Source organism: Spermophilus citellus (assembly GCF_964194105.1).
Source record: "Spermophilus citellus genome assembly, chromosome: 2".
Lineage (NCBI taxonomy): Eukaryota > Metazoa > Chordata > Mammalia > Rodentia > Sciuridae > Spermophilus > Spermophilus citellus.
In genome coordinates this window covers 210,359,332-210,377,718 of record NC_138183.1, presented here as the reverse complement: position 1 = coordinate 210,377,718, position 18,387 = coordinate 210,359,332, and the positions used below count along the sequence as shown (strand labels likewise).

Here is an 18,387-nt window from a genome sequence, read left to right as displayed (position 1 = left end):
TATTTGTTATTTATTTAATTATTTTTAAGTGGGAATGTCTCTAACATTTCATTGTAAAATAATGTATATATCTTTTATATATATATATATATTTTTTTTTTAGAGAGGGGGGGGGGAGAGGGAGAGGGAGGGAGAGAGAGAATTTTAATTTTTTTTTTTTTTTTTTTTTAGCTTTCAGTGGACACAACATCTTTGTTTGTATGTGGTGCTGAGGATTGAACCCGGGCCGCACGCATGCCAGGTGAGTGCGCTACCGCTTGAGCCACATCCCCAGCCCATTGTAAAATAATGTATATATCTAATAGAGATATTCACAAAATAAACATCTGGTTACTTGTAATTCTCTAATACATTTAAAAAATTTTTAATTTTGAGGTAATTATAGATTTGCAGAGGTTTGCAAAGAGAATAGAGAAGTCCCTGTTCACCCTTCACTCAGTTTCCTCAATGGTTACATTTTATATAACTATAGTATAATATCAAAACCAGGAAATTGGCCTTGATACAATGTATATATATACTTTTACAGTCATTTTCTCCTTAGTTAAATTTGTGATGGATACTTATTTTATTGAGAGTGTCAATTTATGTAACTATGATTACAATCAAGATAAAGAACTATTCAGTCACTACAAAGATCCTCATCATTTTGTTACTTTCTCTTTTTTGGGGGGCGGGAGGGAATGAACCCAGAACTTTGCACACATGCTAGGCAAGCACTCTTCCACTGCAATACATTCCCAGGCTTTTTAAATTTTGAGACAAGGTTTCACTAAGTTGCTTAGGACGGCCTTGAACTTGCCATCCTCTTGCTTCAGCCTCCGAGGAGCTGGAATTATAGGCGAATGCTGCTACCAGTTACTATAATTTATTTATTTATTTATTTGGTACCAGTGCTGCTTTACCCAGGGGTGCTTTACCACTGAGTTATATCTCTAGCACTTTTTACTTTTTGAGACAAGGTTTTGCTACGTTGCTTTGGGCCTCACTATGTTGCTGAGGCTGCAGTCACTCAGATTACAGGTATGCACCACCACACTTAGCTGTCATTTTTTTAAACATAGTTGTAGGTGGATACCTTTATTTTTATGGGGTGCTGAGGATTGAACCCAGTGCCTCATGCATGCCAGGTGAGTGTTCTACTTCTGAGCTATAACACCAGCCCTGTCATTTTATTAATAAAATTGTTTTATAAAGTTCAAGAAACTATTGAACTATTTTTTCAGAGTGCCCATATCATTTTATATTGTCATAAACAAAGCAGAAATAGTTACATGCTCACCAGTATTTGATATTGATTCTATTACTACTTGCTATTAGCTTTTAAATTTTCAGTCTGGGGGATCCAACTCAGGGCCTCATTCATACTAGGAAGCACTCAACCATACTTTTTTTTTAATATTTATTTTTCAGTTTCAGTTTTCAGCGGACAAACATCTTTGTTTATTTTTAATTTTTTTTTATGTGGTGCTGAGGATCGAACCCAGTGCCCCACGCATGCCAGGCGAGTGCGTTACCACTTGAGCCACATCCCCAGCCCCCAATTATACTTTTTTATATTAGTGATGGATATTGGTTTTTATCAAATTCATCTTTTGGCATTTGTTGAGATAATTTCATGGACTTTCTTGGGTCCACTGACAAACTGTATTATTTTATTAAATATGGATTTTAGTAGTAAAATATCAAACAGAATAAAAAGATCAAAAGGAAAAATAATTTTTTGCCATTCCTGATAGTTTCTCAGAAGCAATCATCTTACCTATTTCTTGACTTAATCTAGGGACTATATATATTACTATACCTGCATCCTGCCTTTCATTTAATATTTTAGAAATCATCTCATGGGCTGGGGATGTGGCTCAAGTGGTAGCGCGCTCGCCTGGTATGCATGCGGCCCGGGTTCGATCCTCAGCACCACATACCAACAAAGATGTTGTGTCCGCCGAAAACTAAAAAATAAAATATTAATAAAAAATAAATAAATACTAAAATTCTCTCTCTCTCTCTTTAAAAAAAAAAAAAAAGAAATCATCTCATATCAGTACTTACAAATCTAGCTCATTCCTTTTAAGATACATGACATTCCACTGAGGGGTAAGCCATAATTTTGTTAATCTGTGTTTTTCTTTTTAATAGATATTTAAGCTGTTTGTGTCTTTTGTAATTATTGACAACATTTCAGTGAACACTCTAGTATGTAGGTTTTTGTGCCTGGGTGAGGACTAGTTGACACTAAATTCTTGGTAGTGGAATTGTTAGGTCAAAAATATACACATTTAAGTTCTAATAGCTTAAATTGCCAAATTGCTTACAATGAGAATGAATCATTTTATATTACCCCCACCAATGAACAAGAATGTCTTTTTCCACAACATGTATCTTTTCCAACATGACGTTTAAAAAATAGAATTCCACTTTAATTTTTATTTGCATTTTTCCTACTGAGATGGTCAAGCATTTTTTTCATATTTGCTTAAATGTGTTACTTGTATTACTTTTCTATTAACAGTGTGTTTATATCCTTTCCCATTTAGTGTGTTGTTTTATTTATTTATTTGTTTTTATGTGGTGTTGAAGGTCGAACCCAGTGCCTCACACATGCCAGGCAAGTGCTCTACCACTGAGCTACAACCCCAACCTTAGTGTGTTGTTTTAAATCAGTGTTTACCAACAAGAATACCACTTTACTATTTTCAAGAACCGTGTTCAAGAATCTCCTCAAGTCGGCTGCCCGTGGCACAGGCCTGTAATACCAGCGGCTCAGTTCAAAGCCAGCCTCAGCAAAAGTGAGACGCTAAGCAACTCAGTGAAAATAGGACTAGGGATGTGGCTCAATGGTGGAGTGCCCAAGAGTTGAATCCATAGTATCCCCCCCCCAAAAAAAAAAAAAAAAAAAAAAAACTTCCTCAGAGGCAAGGATCCCTCACAACACAGGTGTTTAGGGTTCTCTGCAGTCACACCAACCATCTTCTAACTCACAATCACCTCCTTCCCCAATGTCTACTCCAGAAGGGTCCCTTTAGGGTCTCAACATCCCATGCCCCTTCCACAACTCTGCCTGTTCCCCCATCGCTCCCCTCTGGAAAGCTCCCACCTGTCTGAGGAGCCTTTCTGAATAACCTACATTGTATAGGTCCTCGCCCTACTTGCCCAGAGTCCAGCTTTCTGCTCTGTCCATAAGCAGTGTGTGAGGCTGAGTGTCTTCTTCCTTCATTCACACTTACTGACTGCATAAGAGTCACTGAATGCTCCAGCCAACCCTGGTGGCTCATGCCTGTAATCTCAGCGACTCGGGAGAGTGAGGCAGGAGGACTGTAAATTGGAGGCCAGGCGGGGCAACTTCGAGAGTTACTGTCTGAAATTAAAAAAAAAAAAAAAAAAGGATTGAGGCAGCTCAGCTGGTAGAGGGTCCCCTTGTTTTTTTTTTTTTTTTTTTTTTTTTTTTTTTTTTTTTTTTTTTTTTTGTTAAGGCACTGTTCAGACACTGGTGGGGGAGCGGTATGGATGGCCGGGTACAAGGCAGACCAAGGCCCTTCTCTCTTCTAGCTGACATTTTAGTTTTAGGGTATGAACTAAGCTACAACAATTGAAACAAGAAAACATACAACAATTAAGAATGCCAATTTAAGTGCAAACAAGAAATGGATTGGAGCATGAAGGGAAAAGGACAAGGGTCTCCTTTGCACAGGGGGCGCAGAAGCTGAGATGGGAGCAAAGACACGAATATGAGCAGGTTGTAAAGAGCCTTGTAGAGGCCCCGCCTGCTGGCCGCTTTTTCAACAGGTGCAGCCTTACCCTCAGAACCCCTTCTTTCTGTTACCTGGAAGGAACTGAAGGCAGAAACCTGTGATCAGTGCAATTTCAGAGGTGTGTATGGAGTAGGGGGAGGTCCTACACGCTCCTACAGCAGTCCCTGCTTGCGAACTTGGTAAAACAAAATCAGGCTCAGCCTGGCATTAATACAACACTCACTACCCACCAGGTTCCAGTTAAGCACTTTACACCATTGTTACTTCATTTAATATTCACCATAACCCCGTGCAGGCTTTGGTTAACTTTATTTCACTGAGGAAGAAACCAAGGCTGGGAACATGGCAGTAACCTGTTTCTTGGTTCAGAAAGAAGTACAGTTCCTGGGAAGGAAGTTCGGTGGTGGGGATCAGGTGGGGTTTACTGGGGCATTCGGAGGGCCGCGCCGTTTTTTCTAGTCGTTCTGGTCCCAGGCACCTCCGCCGGCGGCCCCTCGCCCCGCCCGGGTCTCTGGGCTTCAGCAAAGGGGCGCGCCAGGGCCGACGGGCTGGGGGCGGGGAAGACGCGGGGACAAAGGCCACCGGCCCCGCGCTCGGGCCGGTCAGTGGGGCGGCGGGACTCCGGGACCGGAATCGGCCGCGCGTCGGCTCAGCCAGGGGCCCGCGCCGCATGGAGGGTCGGGGTGCGCCGCGGGGCCCGGCGCCGGCCGAGCTCGCGGGCCCGCCGCCCGCGCCGCCCGCGCCGCCCCCGCCCCCGCCCCCTCTCCCCCTCCCCGCGGCGACCGCTGCGGCTCCGAGCTCGGCGAACATGGCGGCGGCGGCGGTCGGGCGGGACACTTTACCTGAGCACTGGTCCTACGGCGTCTGCCGGGACGGCCGCGTCTTCTTCATCAAGTGCGGCGTGGGAATGCGGAGACTCGGGCGGGGGCGCGGGGTCGGCGGGGAGCGGGGGCCGGGGGCCGGACCGGGTCCTCCGGCGGCGGCGCTAACAGGTGCACCTCTCTCCCCTCAGTGACCAGCTCTGTTGCACCACCTGGCTGCACCCGCGCACTGGCGAGCCAGTCAACTCCGGCCACATGATCCGCTCAGGTGGGCTCCAGGTCCGCGGGGTGGGCGTTCTGGGAGCGTGAGGCGCGGCGGCCCCAAGTTTGACTCGACTTTTCTCGTGTTTCCGCAGACCTGCCCCGCGGCTGGGAGGAGGGCTTCACGGAGGAAGGCGCCAGCTACTTCATCGAGTGAGTGAGTCGGGGGCCGCACCGCGCAGCGCTCGCACCTGTGCGGCGGGGGCCGGCGGGGTTCCCGCCAGGCGCCCCGCCTCTCCCCGTCCTCCCGCGCGGGTCCGGGGCGAGTTGGCGCGCAGAGCGCCGCGGCTGCACTCTGGGGTTTTGTGTGCAGGAGTTGTGTGGCGGGCTCCGGGACGGAGGCGGCCGGGGTCCTCATCTCACAGGGGGACCCGGGCCACTTCCCGGGTCGGTACCGCTGCTGGGGCAGGAGTTGAAAACTCCACGGCGCTCGTGTGAGGGCGGGCCACGCCTCCTCGCCGGCGTTTCGAGCTGCGCGTAGCCGGCGGGTGCCGGGACCGGACCGGCGACAGGCTGTGGTGCGGGAGTCGATCCAGGAGTCCTGTCCTGGGTCGGGGGCCTGAGGCTAGGGGTAGGAAAGGACAAAGTGACTCTCGCCTAGGGAGGTCTTCCTCTCCAATGGAGTTCTCTGGGACGGTCTAGGAGACTCGGAACCGCTCCGGGGCCCTCCATCCTCAGGTCCGGCCTTTGGGAGTAGGGTGGGGGTGGGGAGGGGAACCGTTCAATCCATAATACTCCTCAAACTCTTCAGCCCTTTCCCTTTGGCGCTGAGGCGCTGGACCCGAACAATCACTTCTGCCCCCTAGTTAAGTGGTAGCTTTTCCTCCAGTTCCCTGGAACTTTGCCTCACTAGCCACGTCACTGTGAGTCTGTAGGGTCTGAAGAAATCTGATGGCGGGGCTGTAAAGGGCACGGTCACACTCTTAACACCTGTATAGTCTTTACTATCCCCACTTCAGGAAGGTACCTGTGTTGTAGTGTTTCTCACTCTGCCTGCTCCCTGTGAGTTCTATGAAGTAAAAAACTGCCTTTGATCCTTTGCCCTAGTGCCTGGTATAGAGTAGGCCCTCTGTAAATGTTTGTTCACTGAATGAATGAACTAGCCAAAGGTCTGGACAGTGGTTCAACTAGTACTGGGTGTACTCTGGGGGAATATGAGTCGGAATTCATTTCTCGATTGGAACACTGTTAGTAGTAGGAGAAAATCTGGAGCCTTCTTCTCCCAAGTTGGGCTCTTGCACAGTGGTTGAAATACTGATGGATGAGACTTATAGAAGTGAGAACCTCTCACTGCTCATGGAGTTTGAAATGTAGTGGAGAGGGAAGGGAACAACAAAATAAAGAGTAGACAATAATAGCAGATAGTGGCAACTATTATGCAGAAAATTAAAATAAGGTGATGTGACGTCAAGCGACCAGGTCGCTTGGTTGGATTGGGAGATTAAGAAAGGTGTTTCCTTCCTTCCTTCTTTCCTTCTTTCCTTCCTTCCTTTTTGTACCAAGGATTGAACCCAGGGTTGCTTAACGACTGAGCCACATCCCAGCCAAACATACATAGACACACACTAATACATTTATATATAAATTTATAAATTTATTTATTTGTATTAAATTTATAAATAAATGTATTTATATACATGTGTGTATATGTGTGTGTGTGTGTGAGAGAGAGAGAGAGAGAGAGAGAGAGAGAGAGAGAGAGGGAGGAGGGGAGGGGACAGGGTCTTGCTAAGTTGCTTAGGGCTTGCTAAATTGCTGAGGCTGACTTCAATCCTCCAGCCTCAGCTTCCTAAGCCATTGGGACTACAGGTGTGTGCCACCATGTCAGGCTTAGAGATAGTGACATTTAAAGTAAAGTTTGGAGGACAGGAAGGCGCCATGCTGTGGTGACTTCAAGGAGACAAAACATTTCAGAAAAGGGGAACAAGCCAGTATAAGGGCTTACAGGGCACATACACACACACAAGGCTTCAGGTTCAAGGAACAAAAAGTTCAGTGTGACTGGAGGGTGGCAAAGAAGGGAGAAAGTGGCACCACAAGAGGCCACAGGTAGGAGAGAGGTAAATTATATAAAGCTTTTTTTTTTTTTTTTTTTGGTACCAGGGATTGAACCCAACTAGCCACATCCCCAGCCCTTTTTATATTTTATTTAGAGACAGGGTCTTGCTGAGTTACTCCGGACCTTGCTAAGTTGCTGGGCCTGGCTTTGAACTCACAATCCTCCTTCCCTCAGCCTCCAGAACCTCTGGGATTACAGGTATGCACCACTGTGGCTGGCTGATATAAAGCTTTGTGGTCCAAGGTAATAAGTTTTTATTTAAACTTTATCCTAAGCCCAGTGCGAACTCATTGAAAGATTTTTTAAGCAGGAGAGTGGCATGCTCTGATTTGCAGTTTTAGGGAAATTATTCTGTCTGCTTTAAGGAGAATGAATTGTAGGTGGAATTGTAGAGGGAGACAGAAGATCAGTAGAAGGCTGTTGCTGTGGTCCAGACAAGAGTTTACAGTGGCTGGCCTGAAGATGGAACACTGGAGATGGATGGTCAGGCTGTGTTTGGGATGTAGTGTCTGCAGACCTTCCTGATGTATTGGATGCAGTTTGTGAAAAAAAAAAAGAGAAGAGCCAAAGATGACTCTTAGGGACGTAAATACCTGAGTGGGTGCTGCCTATATCATTCAGATGGTAAGGCTGGGGAGGAGCATGTTCGGGCAGGGGAGAAACAAGATCTGGTTTTGCCATGATACCTCTGGGATGTGAAAGTATCAAATAGATGTATGAATCTGAAGTATGGAGGGAGAGGACTGAAAAGATCCATTTGGGTATAATATATATTGTTCAAGGCCATGGGAATAGATGAAATCACCTAGGATGAGAGTGTGGACAGAAAAGAGAAGATGACCTAAGCTTTGGGACAGTGCAGTGTTCAGCGGTTGGGAAAGAGGCAAATTCAGCATAGGAGACAGAGGACTGAAAAGGTAGGGGAAAACCTATGCAAGGCATGGTCACAGGACCTCTAGGACAAAACCCAACTGGAGTAGGTAGAAGAGGAAGTATGGGGTGAGGACACAAAGTCAGTAGGGATAGGCACATTTTCCTAGTAGTTCTTGTGCAAAGTGAAGTTGAGACATTAGCTGGTTCCTGGAGAGGATGTGGATTGAATGAGGTTTTTTTTTTTTTTTTTTTTTTTTTTTTTTTTTTGGTGGGAAATTGTAGGCATGATTTGTTCTGATGGGAATCATGCAGTAGAAAGGGAGAAAGAGATGGAACAGTTGCCAGAGCAGTGTTTTAGTGGTGAGAGGAAGGGACTCCACATCTCATTGGTTTCACACAGGAGCAGGGCCCCACATCCATTTACCAGGAGGAAAGGCTGTGAGTGCCTTCAAGTACTAGGCACAGCCTTAAACTGGGGTACTGGAGGTGACAAGTCCATAGTTACAGCCTCCTGCCCTTCATCCCTGCTGTTACTCTGCTTTGGTAACTCTGTGAAGTCCCTAGTAGTTCCTTCCCCTATAGCAAGCCCTGGCTTCCTATTCCCCAAGGCTTTGGTCCTGGCCTCCTAGGCCTATGGGAAGGCCTACAAGACAGTGATAATGACATATGTTCTGTACCCTCAAAGGCAAGCCATTTCAGGAGGCTGGGACCCCACGGTAACTATTGTTATTTCCTGTCTCCCTCTGACAATTTCATGAGAGACCTAAGGATTGGAGAGAATTTATTCTCCTTCTCCCTACAACAAAAATGTTTTGCTTCAGTTTGCTTTCTTAGGTTTGTTGTGAACATTTCTGAATGTTTGATTTTTTTTTTTCAGGGGATTAGTCCTCTACTGTTAGTCAGTAATATTAGAGAGACAATTCATTGGCATGGCTGATTTTATTTTTCCTGATGGATTCTTGGACAGGATAATTGTGTGAGGCTTTCAGGATGCATCAGTTGTTCCTAATGTTTAGCAGGGTTTTAATGCACTCCAGAGGCCATTTCTTAAAGTAAAAAACCCTGAAGTAAGGCAGGTGGATTTTAGTACTTTTGATTCAATTTTGCATTAATGAGGGATAGAAGAGCTGATTCTCCCAGTTCTAGATGATGTGATGCTGATATTCCTTTAGGAAGAATTTTTGTGCTCCAGGATTCTTCCACTTTAAGTCCTTGTTAGCAAGTTATTTTAGTACTTGTGATAATTTTGTCATTAAGAGAAGCAGCAATATTAGTTGTAGTAATAATGTATTAGCTCAATCTTTTTGATTCATTAAAAAAAAAATCAGGCTGAGTGTAGTGGTATATACCTGTAATCTCAACTATCCTGAGGGCTGAGGAAGGAGGACTGCAAGTTCAAGGCTAGCTTCAATAACTTAGACCCTATTTCAAAGTAAAAAAATTAAAAAGGGCTGTGGATGTACCTCAATGGTAATGCAACACTGGGTTTAATCCCTAGTACCAAAACCAAATAATTAGGAGACACTTCATAACCGTTGTCTAATTTGATTCTCACAAGAGTTTGGTGATATAGAGACCATGCCTGGTCCCAATTATATTTGTGAAAATACACAGTAATCCCGGGCATTCCTACAGCAAAAGACAGTTGACTTTTTCCTTTACAACAGCCCTTATAGGCAGCAAGGTAGAGAATATCACCATTTTTCAGATGATGACTAGGTCCATGAAATTTCAATGATTTGACCAAAGTGTCAGAGCTAAACTAGAACTTCAATAGGTCTTCAGCCTCTACCTATAGAATAGTCTCTGATATAGTAGCCACAGTAGTGCTGGTGGTTTCTGCCTCAGATCTCAGGTGAAAGCCAGTGTCAGTACATCAAGGAATCTTATGCCCATGTGCCATTGCTAAATTAGGCTGCCCCAAGGTTAATAGGGTCAAACATCTCCTTTGCTTTTGCTGGGGATTGAGGGGGCTTGAAAGAATAGCAGCCCTTGGTTTCCCATTCTTAAGGGTGCTGGCGTGCCTCTGATTTGTAAGCAATAAAAGATGTTCATTATTATTTAGTAAATGTACTTTGGCAGACAGAGCCTTTCAGACATGGGACACATGAGAAAGCAAGATTTACACTGGGCTCCTCTTCAGGGGTTTTATGGAAACTTGTAAGTTGAGTTTTTCGAACAATAGACTTTGACTAGGTCCTGAGTTGAAAAGGAAGGTGAATTGCAGAGGAGGGGCATGGCTAACCTGCCTCTGCCAAGGTTGCTTCCTGAGGGAGGGCATCTTGTGCCCTGTTCTGACACTTTGGCACTTCACCTGGGGCTAGGCACTGCACAGACACTTGGTATTTACGGAAGAAGTAGTGTCTCTTTAAGAGACCCAGTAAGGGGCTGGGGTTGTGGCTCAGCAGTACAGCGCTCGCCTAGTGTATGCGGGGCGCTGGGTTTGATCCTCAGCACCACATAAAAAAATAAAATAAAATAAAATAAAAGTATTAAAAAAAAAAAGAGAGAGAGAGGCCCAGTAAATGCACCAGATATTCCAAGTCTTGGAAAACTCCTTGCTGGGGAGGAGACTAGGGTGTAGAGGAGGCTGGGAAAGTTGAAGAAGCCAAGAAGCCAGAAACAGACTTGTCAGGGCTGGTGCCTGGACCCCAGGTTGCTTGGATGTAGTCAGTCTCTGTTAAGAACAACATTCCAAGCAGGAACCCAGCCAGTGGAGGCTCGAACAACCTCTTCTGGCTTCTTCACCTCATTATCTTAGTGCTTTGCATCTGGAGATTAGGATGTGTCTTGGCCGATGGACTATCTCTTCCCCCTCCTCCACCCCAGCTGCTGGGCCTTGGCATCCCCTGACTTGACTCCAAGGTCTTGACAGGAACCAGCTGATTGCACAAGTTCCTTCAAGCTTCAGTCCCTCAGTTTTCCTTTTAGGGCCTTGCAGGGCCATCCTGTGTAGGTGTCATTCTTCTGTGGACGCCAGTTCCTAGGTGAGGGCCTTGGGACTCTTGCAAAAGACTTCCAGAAAGGCCTAGAGTAAGGCTGGCTTTCCCTTCCTTGGCTCTGTGGCCTAAAGCAAGTCCTAGGGACCAGCTACATAATTTGCAGGACTCCAGGATAAATTGAAAATAAAATGAAAGTCTTGTTCTAAAAAGGAATAAAGCACTTTTTCCTTTTTTCTGTAGTCTTTCCCTCAACTTGTTGTGTGTGTGTGTGTGTGTGTGTGTGTGTGTGTGTGTGTTTGGATATCAGGGATTGAACCCAAGGGTGCTTAACCACTGAACCATATCCCTAGCCCCCTTTTTATTTTTATTTATTTATTTATTTGAGAGAGAGAGAGAGAGAGAGAAAATATTTTTAATATTTATTTTTTAGTTTTTTTTTTTTTTTTTTTTTTTTTTTTTTTGGTGGACACAACATCTTTGTTTGTATGTGGTGCTGAGGATCGAACCCGGGCCGCACGCATGCCAGGCGAGCGCGCTACTGCTTGAGCCACATCCCCAGCCCCCCCAACCCCCTTTTTAATATATATATTTTATTAGAGATGGGGTCTCGCTAAGTTGCTCAGGGTCTTGTTAAGTTGCTGATGCTGGATTTGAACTCATGATTTTAAACACTGAACTTGCTTCAGTCTCCCAAGTTACTGGGATTAAAGGTGTGTGCCACTGTGCCCAGCCTTGTTGTGGTTTTTAAAGTCGTTACAAGTGAAAAAAAAATGTAACACTTAAATTATACTAAGTTTTATCTCTGTATTGATATGGAATACAGCTTTAAATGCTGATATCAGCTGGGAGCTGTGGCATAGGCCTGTAATACCAGTGGCTTGGTAGGCTGAGGCAGGAGAATCGTGAGTTCAAAGCCAGACTCAGCAATGGCAAGATGCTAAGCAATTCAGTGAGACTCTCTCTTTAAATAAAATACAAAATAGGGCTGGGGATGTGGCTCAGTGGTTGAGTGCCCCTGAATTCAATCTCTGGGACCAAAAAAAGTAGTTATCAGGGCACTTTCCTCTTATGCTGAATATCCACTCCTATGTCCCAGATTCAACAGGACATGAGTGCCTGTGCGCAGGCCCCCCCCTGGGCAAGAGTGAGGAGCCCGGAAGCTGGGTGGAGCATAGGGTTTCAGAGGCTGGGCAGTTAAGAACCTGTCTCCCAGAGGCAGGAAGTGAGTCTTCACTCTCCTTCAGAGGTACACTTTACAGATAATGCCAAATGTTTCCGATGTATGTTTTACATTCAGCAAACTCATTTTTTCAGTCTGAAATCATAGGGACAGAGGAGGAACTGGGGAGGGAAGAATGAACGAAGTGTGGCAGGTATCTGGGTGGGATCCCAATTTGCAGTAGGCACCAAGCTTAGAAATCTTCAGGAAAGCCAGTGAATATTGAACAGGCCAACAGTTCCAGAAACTTCAGATCAAACTTGATATTAATATTCTCACAATGAATTTCTGGAAAACTAGGAGCTCTTATGTGTGTAAAGTAGAAAATTTGAAGCCTCTCGTTGTTGAAGGGTTAGTAAAGGTTCTCCCAGTTTGACAAGTTCTGGCATAATTCCACATTTTACCTTTCACTTCCTGGTCATTTTATAAAGTAAAGGGTGAAAGCTGGTTTATGGATTTAAGTGTTAGGTTCCATGGTAAGGGACTAACAGTGAGTATTCTAGAGAAAGCTGAAGGAGCCATGATTTGTACCGCAATCTCTGAACAGTTCCCTGAGAGATCTGGAAAAACCTCTTCAAGAAAAAAATGTTACAAGTTGCTTTTTACCCATGGGTGGAGTTTGTCTCAGAGTTGAGGGGAGGGAGGGAGTTCCCCCTGTTTTCAGGACGGCATGTGTCAAGAGAGTGGGTCTAGATTTCTTGTGCCTTAGTGAAGGTTCTGATGGAGTTTGGTGGTAGAGCTCAATGGTAGCATGTAGGAGACCCTGGGTTCAATCCCCAATACCACCACCAACAAAATCCTGTGACTGGATGGCACTCTTCCATTCTCTTCTTATACCTATGGGAATAAGTTTGGGGCTTTCTAAATTGAGGACTTTGGAAAAAGAAGATTCCTTAAGAGAGCACTTCAGGATATGGAAGACTGGGTCATTTGATGAGGTGCCTGCTCCAGTTTTCTGTCTCTTCAGAGGACAGCATGGGTTTGAATCTTTCTGCTCAGTGTGGAAGACAGCATCATCTCAGTAAACTGACATGGTTTCTGAAGTAAATATTGGCAGAGGGAAAACCTGGAGGAATATGGTTTTATTTGTCTGTTGTTTTTAAATGGCTGTTAAAACATTTGCTTTTTGATTTTCTGAAATGAGAAGTATTTTGAGTTAATGTTTTATTGTTTACAGAGTGCTTCTTGAACATTATCTGGTTCAAGTCTCATAATTACTTCTTTTTCTAGTGCGGAAATTTGGACTTATTAGAGTAAAGTGATCTTCCTAAAGCCATATACTGTATTAGGTCAGCCTTTTCAGGGTTCAGAGGAGAGGCCTGGTTGCATTCCCTAGACTAGGGCTTCTCAAACTTTTTGACTACAGCTTTAATGACAGAAGAGGGAAAAGTTCAACTCATCTGGGATCCTGGATGGCCAAAAATGTCATCAAAATGTTGGTTCTGTGCAAAAATTCTTATAGACTTTACCTTCAACTTGATTTATTCTAAGATCTTCTTTCTTATCTTCCTTTTAGATCAATATTGTAGTAAAATTGGGTTTATTGTATGATTTAGTGTTTCCTAAACAGAAACATGTACTCCAGGGGATCCCTGTTTCCCTCTTAAGTCCATGGTAAGAGGGAAGTATAAGGAGATGGCTTATTGACCTTCTGGTCTTTCTGGGCCCTAATCTCCAAAGATGGCTGTGCTCAGGTCTGAGGAAAACACCTGTGGCTGTTGTGGCCTCAGATTGTTTTTTGCTTAAACTGACATGTGCCAGAGCACCTCTCTCTCATCTAGCCTACATAGTCACTTGATACTGGCCTGGGTAGCAGTGTTGGGTTTTCTGGAAGCCCAAAGGCACAGCCAGGCAACTGCATCATACTCAAAATGTATAGGCTTGTGAATATGAATGATAACCTGTGCAAAGAGGCAGGACTGAGGGTATGGGCACTGGAGCCTACCACCTAGATTCCAACTTCAGTTCCACCTTGTATAGCTCCTTGACCTTAGCAGGTTCCTTTAAGTCTCACATCTCATCAGTACAGTGGGGTTCAATGTGAGAATTACAGAATTAATTGATGGAACGGGTTTAGCAAGTGCATGGCACATGGTAAATGACCAATGAATGGGAACCTCCTCAACAGCTGCATGGCTGCAAGGTGGGGTGGAGATGTGAATTCTGAGTTCTGATTGCATTTAGCTGCTGCAGGAGAAGTTTGGTGGCCTTGAACTGGGGTTGCCTGGGTGAGGAGCATGCAAATGATAGAACTCAACTCAGAAATTGGTTTGAACCAATAAAATGGCATAACTTTTATATCAAAAGAATGTCCCTATGGACTGGGGTTGTGGTTCAGTGATACAGTAATGGCCTTGCACATATGAGGCACTGGGTTTGATCCTCAGCACCACATAAAAACAAATAAATAAAATAAAGATATTGTGTCCATCTACAACTAAAATATTATTTAAAAAGAAAAAAAAAAGAATGTCCGGGGCTGGGTTTGTGGTTCAGCAGTAGAGCACTCGCCTAGCATGTGTGAGGCACTGGGGCTGGAGGTAGCTCAGTGGTAAAGTGCTTGCTTAGCATGTGCAAAGCCCAGGGTTCAATCCCCAGCACCACAAAAAAGAGTGTCCCTATTCTTGAGAATACACACTGATATATAATATCTGTATCCCAGTGCCTCACACATGGTGGGCAAGCACTCTGCCACTGAGCCACAACCTCAGCCCCTGATGTATTTGCTTTTAAGTGGTTAAGTGGTTATGGGGAAAAAAATTGTGTGTGTATGGAGGAGGAAGTAGAAGATAGTATGTAGGACACCATGTTCAGTGAGTCTAGGTAAGGGGAAATATGGGGGCACTTACTCCTAAAGCTTTCCTGTAAGATTGCAATTATTTCCAAATAAAAAGTTAATTAAAAGACAACAGTGTATATTGCCTTGTTTGTCAAGGGCTAGGCTGTCCCAAGGCCGCAGTTACCTTGCTTAGGTTGCAGGGCCTGGGAACCAAGAGGCCAGGCTACTGGGGTGGGTAAATAGCTCTTGGTTTGCCTCTTTCCTGGGCATTTAGAGCACTACACAGATGCCTGTCCTTAATCCAGGGAGTCACTTGGTTGTCAGCTCTAGCCACTATAGGATAGACATATATATTGTCTAGTGTTTCCTTTGTGATGTTTTATAGTTAAAAAACACCTTTCCTTTTAGAGGATGATATTTTGATTGTCCTTGTTGTACAGACTGGGCATGTGAAGTGGGGGGGGACCGGTTGTTAAATGATCTTCCCAAGGCCAGATCATCAGTGGGGGAGTTAGAACTTGAACCTGAGTCTTCTTGGCTCCAAATTCTGTGCAGTTTCTACCATGGCTCGCGTCACTCATTAGTCCTATTCTGAATCCTTCCTGTAGGGTCTCTCCCCCATATTTGGTTCTCTGCATCTTCTCTGATCATCCTAAGGCAGAAGCCCACTTGGGTACACAGTAGGGTAGAAGAATTATGTTAGGATGGATAGACTCAGGCAGGAGAGTGGGCAGATCCCTGTTGCTCTGGGAGAGTAGACCTCCTCCATCTGGAGCATCACCCCCTTCTCTCCTCTCTCTTCCTCCCCAGAGGTCAGCTGACCCCAGCTTAGGGGCTGTTGAGCCTCTTAATCCTGATTAGAGCCAAGCTGTCTTTCAGGTCTTACCAGAAGAGTGTTTCCATGCCATACCAGGGTTCTTAGGGGCTTTTCCTGCTGAGACAGAGCTCTTACTCTCTCGAGTCTGACAGCTTCAGTTGGGATGCAGTCTCTTCATGGGGCTGCTGTTCACCTCCTATTCCTCCTCAGAACATACTCTGTCATGCAGGGTGGGCATGGACAGCATGCTGGGAGGATGGAGAGAGAAGAGGTCCATTTCAGCCCTGTGTATAGGCCCCTGGCTGCATAGGCCCCTGGCTGCATAGACCTCTGTGTGTTCTGTCCCTGGGAGTGAAGCAGGAGATGAGACTGTTCTCTTCCTGGGAGGGGTCTGGCCAGAGCAATGGTTTAGGTTAATTCAATAAACTCTGCAATATTCATATCCTCTGCACTTGCAAACTGAGTTGTTCATACCTGTCCACAGGTAGAACCAGTGGGCCAGCTTAGTGGTGAGCATCTTGTTGGAGAAGTAGTTAGTTGGAGCCTTGACTTTTGGTCAAGGATTCATTTGTTCAGTCACCAGACTGTTAAGCATATGCCAATCTCCACAGTGGGTACGTACCCATATGGAGAGAAACAGTCACCAACTCTTTTTTAATTTTTATTTATTTTTTAATTGGTGAGTCACCAATTCTTAACTCCAGCCAGCAGTGCCCCATCCAAGAGGGGAAAGGACTTTGCCTAATTTCAGTATGGGAACCTGAGGCAGGGAGAGGGTAATGAGGAAAGCCCTGGGGAGCTTCTGATGGTAAGTGAGAAAGGCCTGGCAGCTGTGGAGTAGGGTAGCTGCTTCCTTGGCAGGAGATGCCAAATGGGCAGGAGCTTGTGGGTGGTGTGAGGGTTGTAGCACCTGTGTTGGTAGCTTGGCCTCAGCAGAGTGGCTTATTTGGGGACATTGCCCTAGGAGTTGGTGAGCTCCTGCTCTGAGGGGCAGTGCCTCATGGTGGTTACAAAACATGGATTCTGTAGGCCGAGTGCCTGGTTGAAGTCCTGACGCTGCTACTGGTTGGGCAGGTCACTTCAACCTCTGTGTCTTCAAATGTTTCTTCATCTGTAAAATGGGGACAATGGCCCTACCTACCAACCTAGAGTGGTGCCTAGCAGCTGTACGTGCTACATGAGAATGAACTGTCATCATTTCTACTCCTGTAAAGCACCTTCCCAAGACAAGATGTGGCACAGTTGGCAGAGGAGCTGGGATTTTCTCTCCTTAGGGATATCTAAGGTTGGATTAGCTAGAAGGAGAATTATCCTTACTTGTTTTTTTTTTTTTTTTTTGGTTTGTTTTTGTTTCTTTTGTTGTGGCACTAGAGATTGAATGCTTTCTTGTTGAGACTTATCTTTAAATGGAAGCTGGGCATTTAATGGTTTGTACTAATTATAAAAAAAAAAAATAATCCAAAAACTATTCCTTATCTGTAAGCCCCATGTAGCTGTGTCCACCCAGAGAATGACCAGATTTCTCGTGCTTATGACAGACACACATGATTTCCATTCCCTATCTACCATGCCTCTGTCCATGCGGAGGAGTTTCCGAGGTATTAGTATTAGTGTTTGCACTGCCTGGCAGGGAAGCTAGCTTATTTTAGGGGCAGCAGTAACCCTCCTTGGAGTGTATGTTAAGACAATGAGGGGCAGCAAGGATAGAGAAGAATTAGAGCAGTGTTCCAGAATGCTGAACCAGAGCCTCCAGGGGTGGGCAAGAGAAACAGCATGTATTATAAGCACCATAGGTGATTCTCATGAGCACCGAAAGTGAAACTATCTCTGAGATTTCGCTTCCTCATATCTATAATAATGATACTATTTTCCTGCCTGGAGTTATTTGAGAATTAAAAGTGATAGCCTATCTAAAACTCCTGGTATGCTGTTTGGCACATGATAGGTGTACAGGAATTGTGAGTCTCTCATTACAGGAGGGCATCTGTCCTAATTAGTTGGTTAAGCTGTGTGAAAGGTCTCAAGAGAGTGTTAGTAGGGGATAGCTGTTTTGTCAGTGTCCACCTGCTACTCAGGGAGTCTTGGGAAGCCAAGTTCCTGGTCTTGTTTTCTCGATAGAGGTTGGGACTATGCTGCCCTCACCTTTGCCCAAAAGATACTGTCAGTCCCAGAAGGAGGCAGGCCAGCTGACCTTGAGAGTGACCACAGAATGGAGGCTGTGACTACCTGGTGGGTGGCCACAAGATCAGGACCACTGAGGGACCTTCCTGAGAGCAGAGGAGGGGCTGGGTGAAAGGTTGTTCTGCCTGATTGGCACTGAGAGCCAGAGGGGGCCAGTAGGCTGCAGTTAGGTAGAGAAATAGAAGTGTTTCCTCTGCATGTGAGGTTGAGTGTGGCCCACAGACAGAGACAGTGTTGGTGGTGTGTACGTCCTGGAAATGTCTGGCATTATAGTCTTCCTTGAGCTGGTCCTGGGAAATACAGTGCTGGACCAGGATTGTGACTCAGTGCCATGAACAACTTCTCAACTTCTGGGGCACAGTATCTGGCATGAGGTCAGCACTCAGCCAAATAGGTGTGGGTTGGTTTAACCTTTGACCCAGCCCTCCTGAAACTGACTGACATGAGGAAAGAGGGCTTAAGTTAGGAGTAAATGGGGGGTTGTAAATTGATGGGAGGGTGGGGACACAAAGTCAATGGTCAGGGGCTAAGAAAGGAGAAGAGAAATGATTACCTACCCTGCCTGAGAGAGTCTTTGGAAAGATATTTTTCTCAGAACATTTTGACCTGAGGATTTAAAAAATAGTAGATAGATGAATGCTGTGAAGTTAAGTATTTATAATCACTGTAATGATTAATGCATA

General features: G+C 45.2%; 1 protein-coding gene across 9 annotated transcripts in view; it reads left to right on the top strand.

The window, feature by feature from the left end:
• The first annotated feature begins 4,336 nt into the window (after window positions 1-4,336).
• Window positions 4,337-18,387, top strand: part of PLEKHA7 (pleckstrin homology domain containing A7) — a 211,191-nt gene continuing 197,140 nt past the window's right edge. For 3 of the 9 annotated variants that reach the window (XR_014020499.1, XM_081280911.1, XM_081280908.1), the window contains exons 1-3: window positions 4,337-4,646; window positions 4,765-4,841; window positions 4,930-4,987. Coding sequence is in view for 7 of the 9 variants with exons in the window: in XM_081280911.1 (XP_081137037.1) it covers window positions 4,423-4,646; window positions 4,765-4,841; window positions 4,930-4,987 (359 nt within the window). In the remaining 2 variants the exon portion in view is untranslated. Of the gene's footprint in view, window positions 4,647-4,764; window positions 4,842-4,929; window positions 4,992-18,387 lie in introns of those variants that run through there. The other 6 variants (XM_081280914.1, XM_081280913.1, XM_081280912.1 and 3 more) reach the window with 3 other exon arrangements.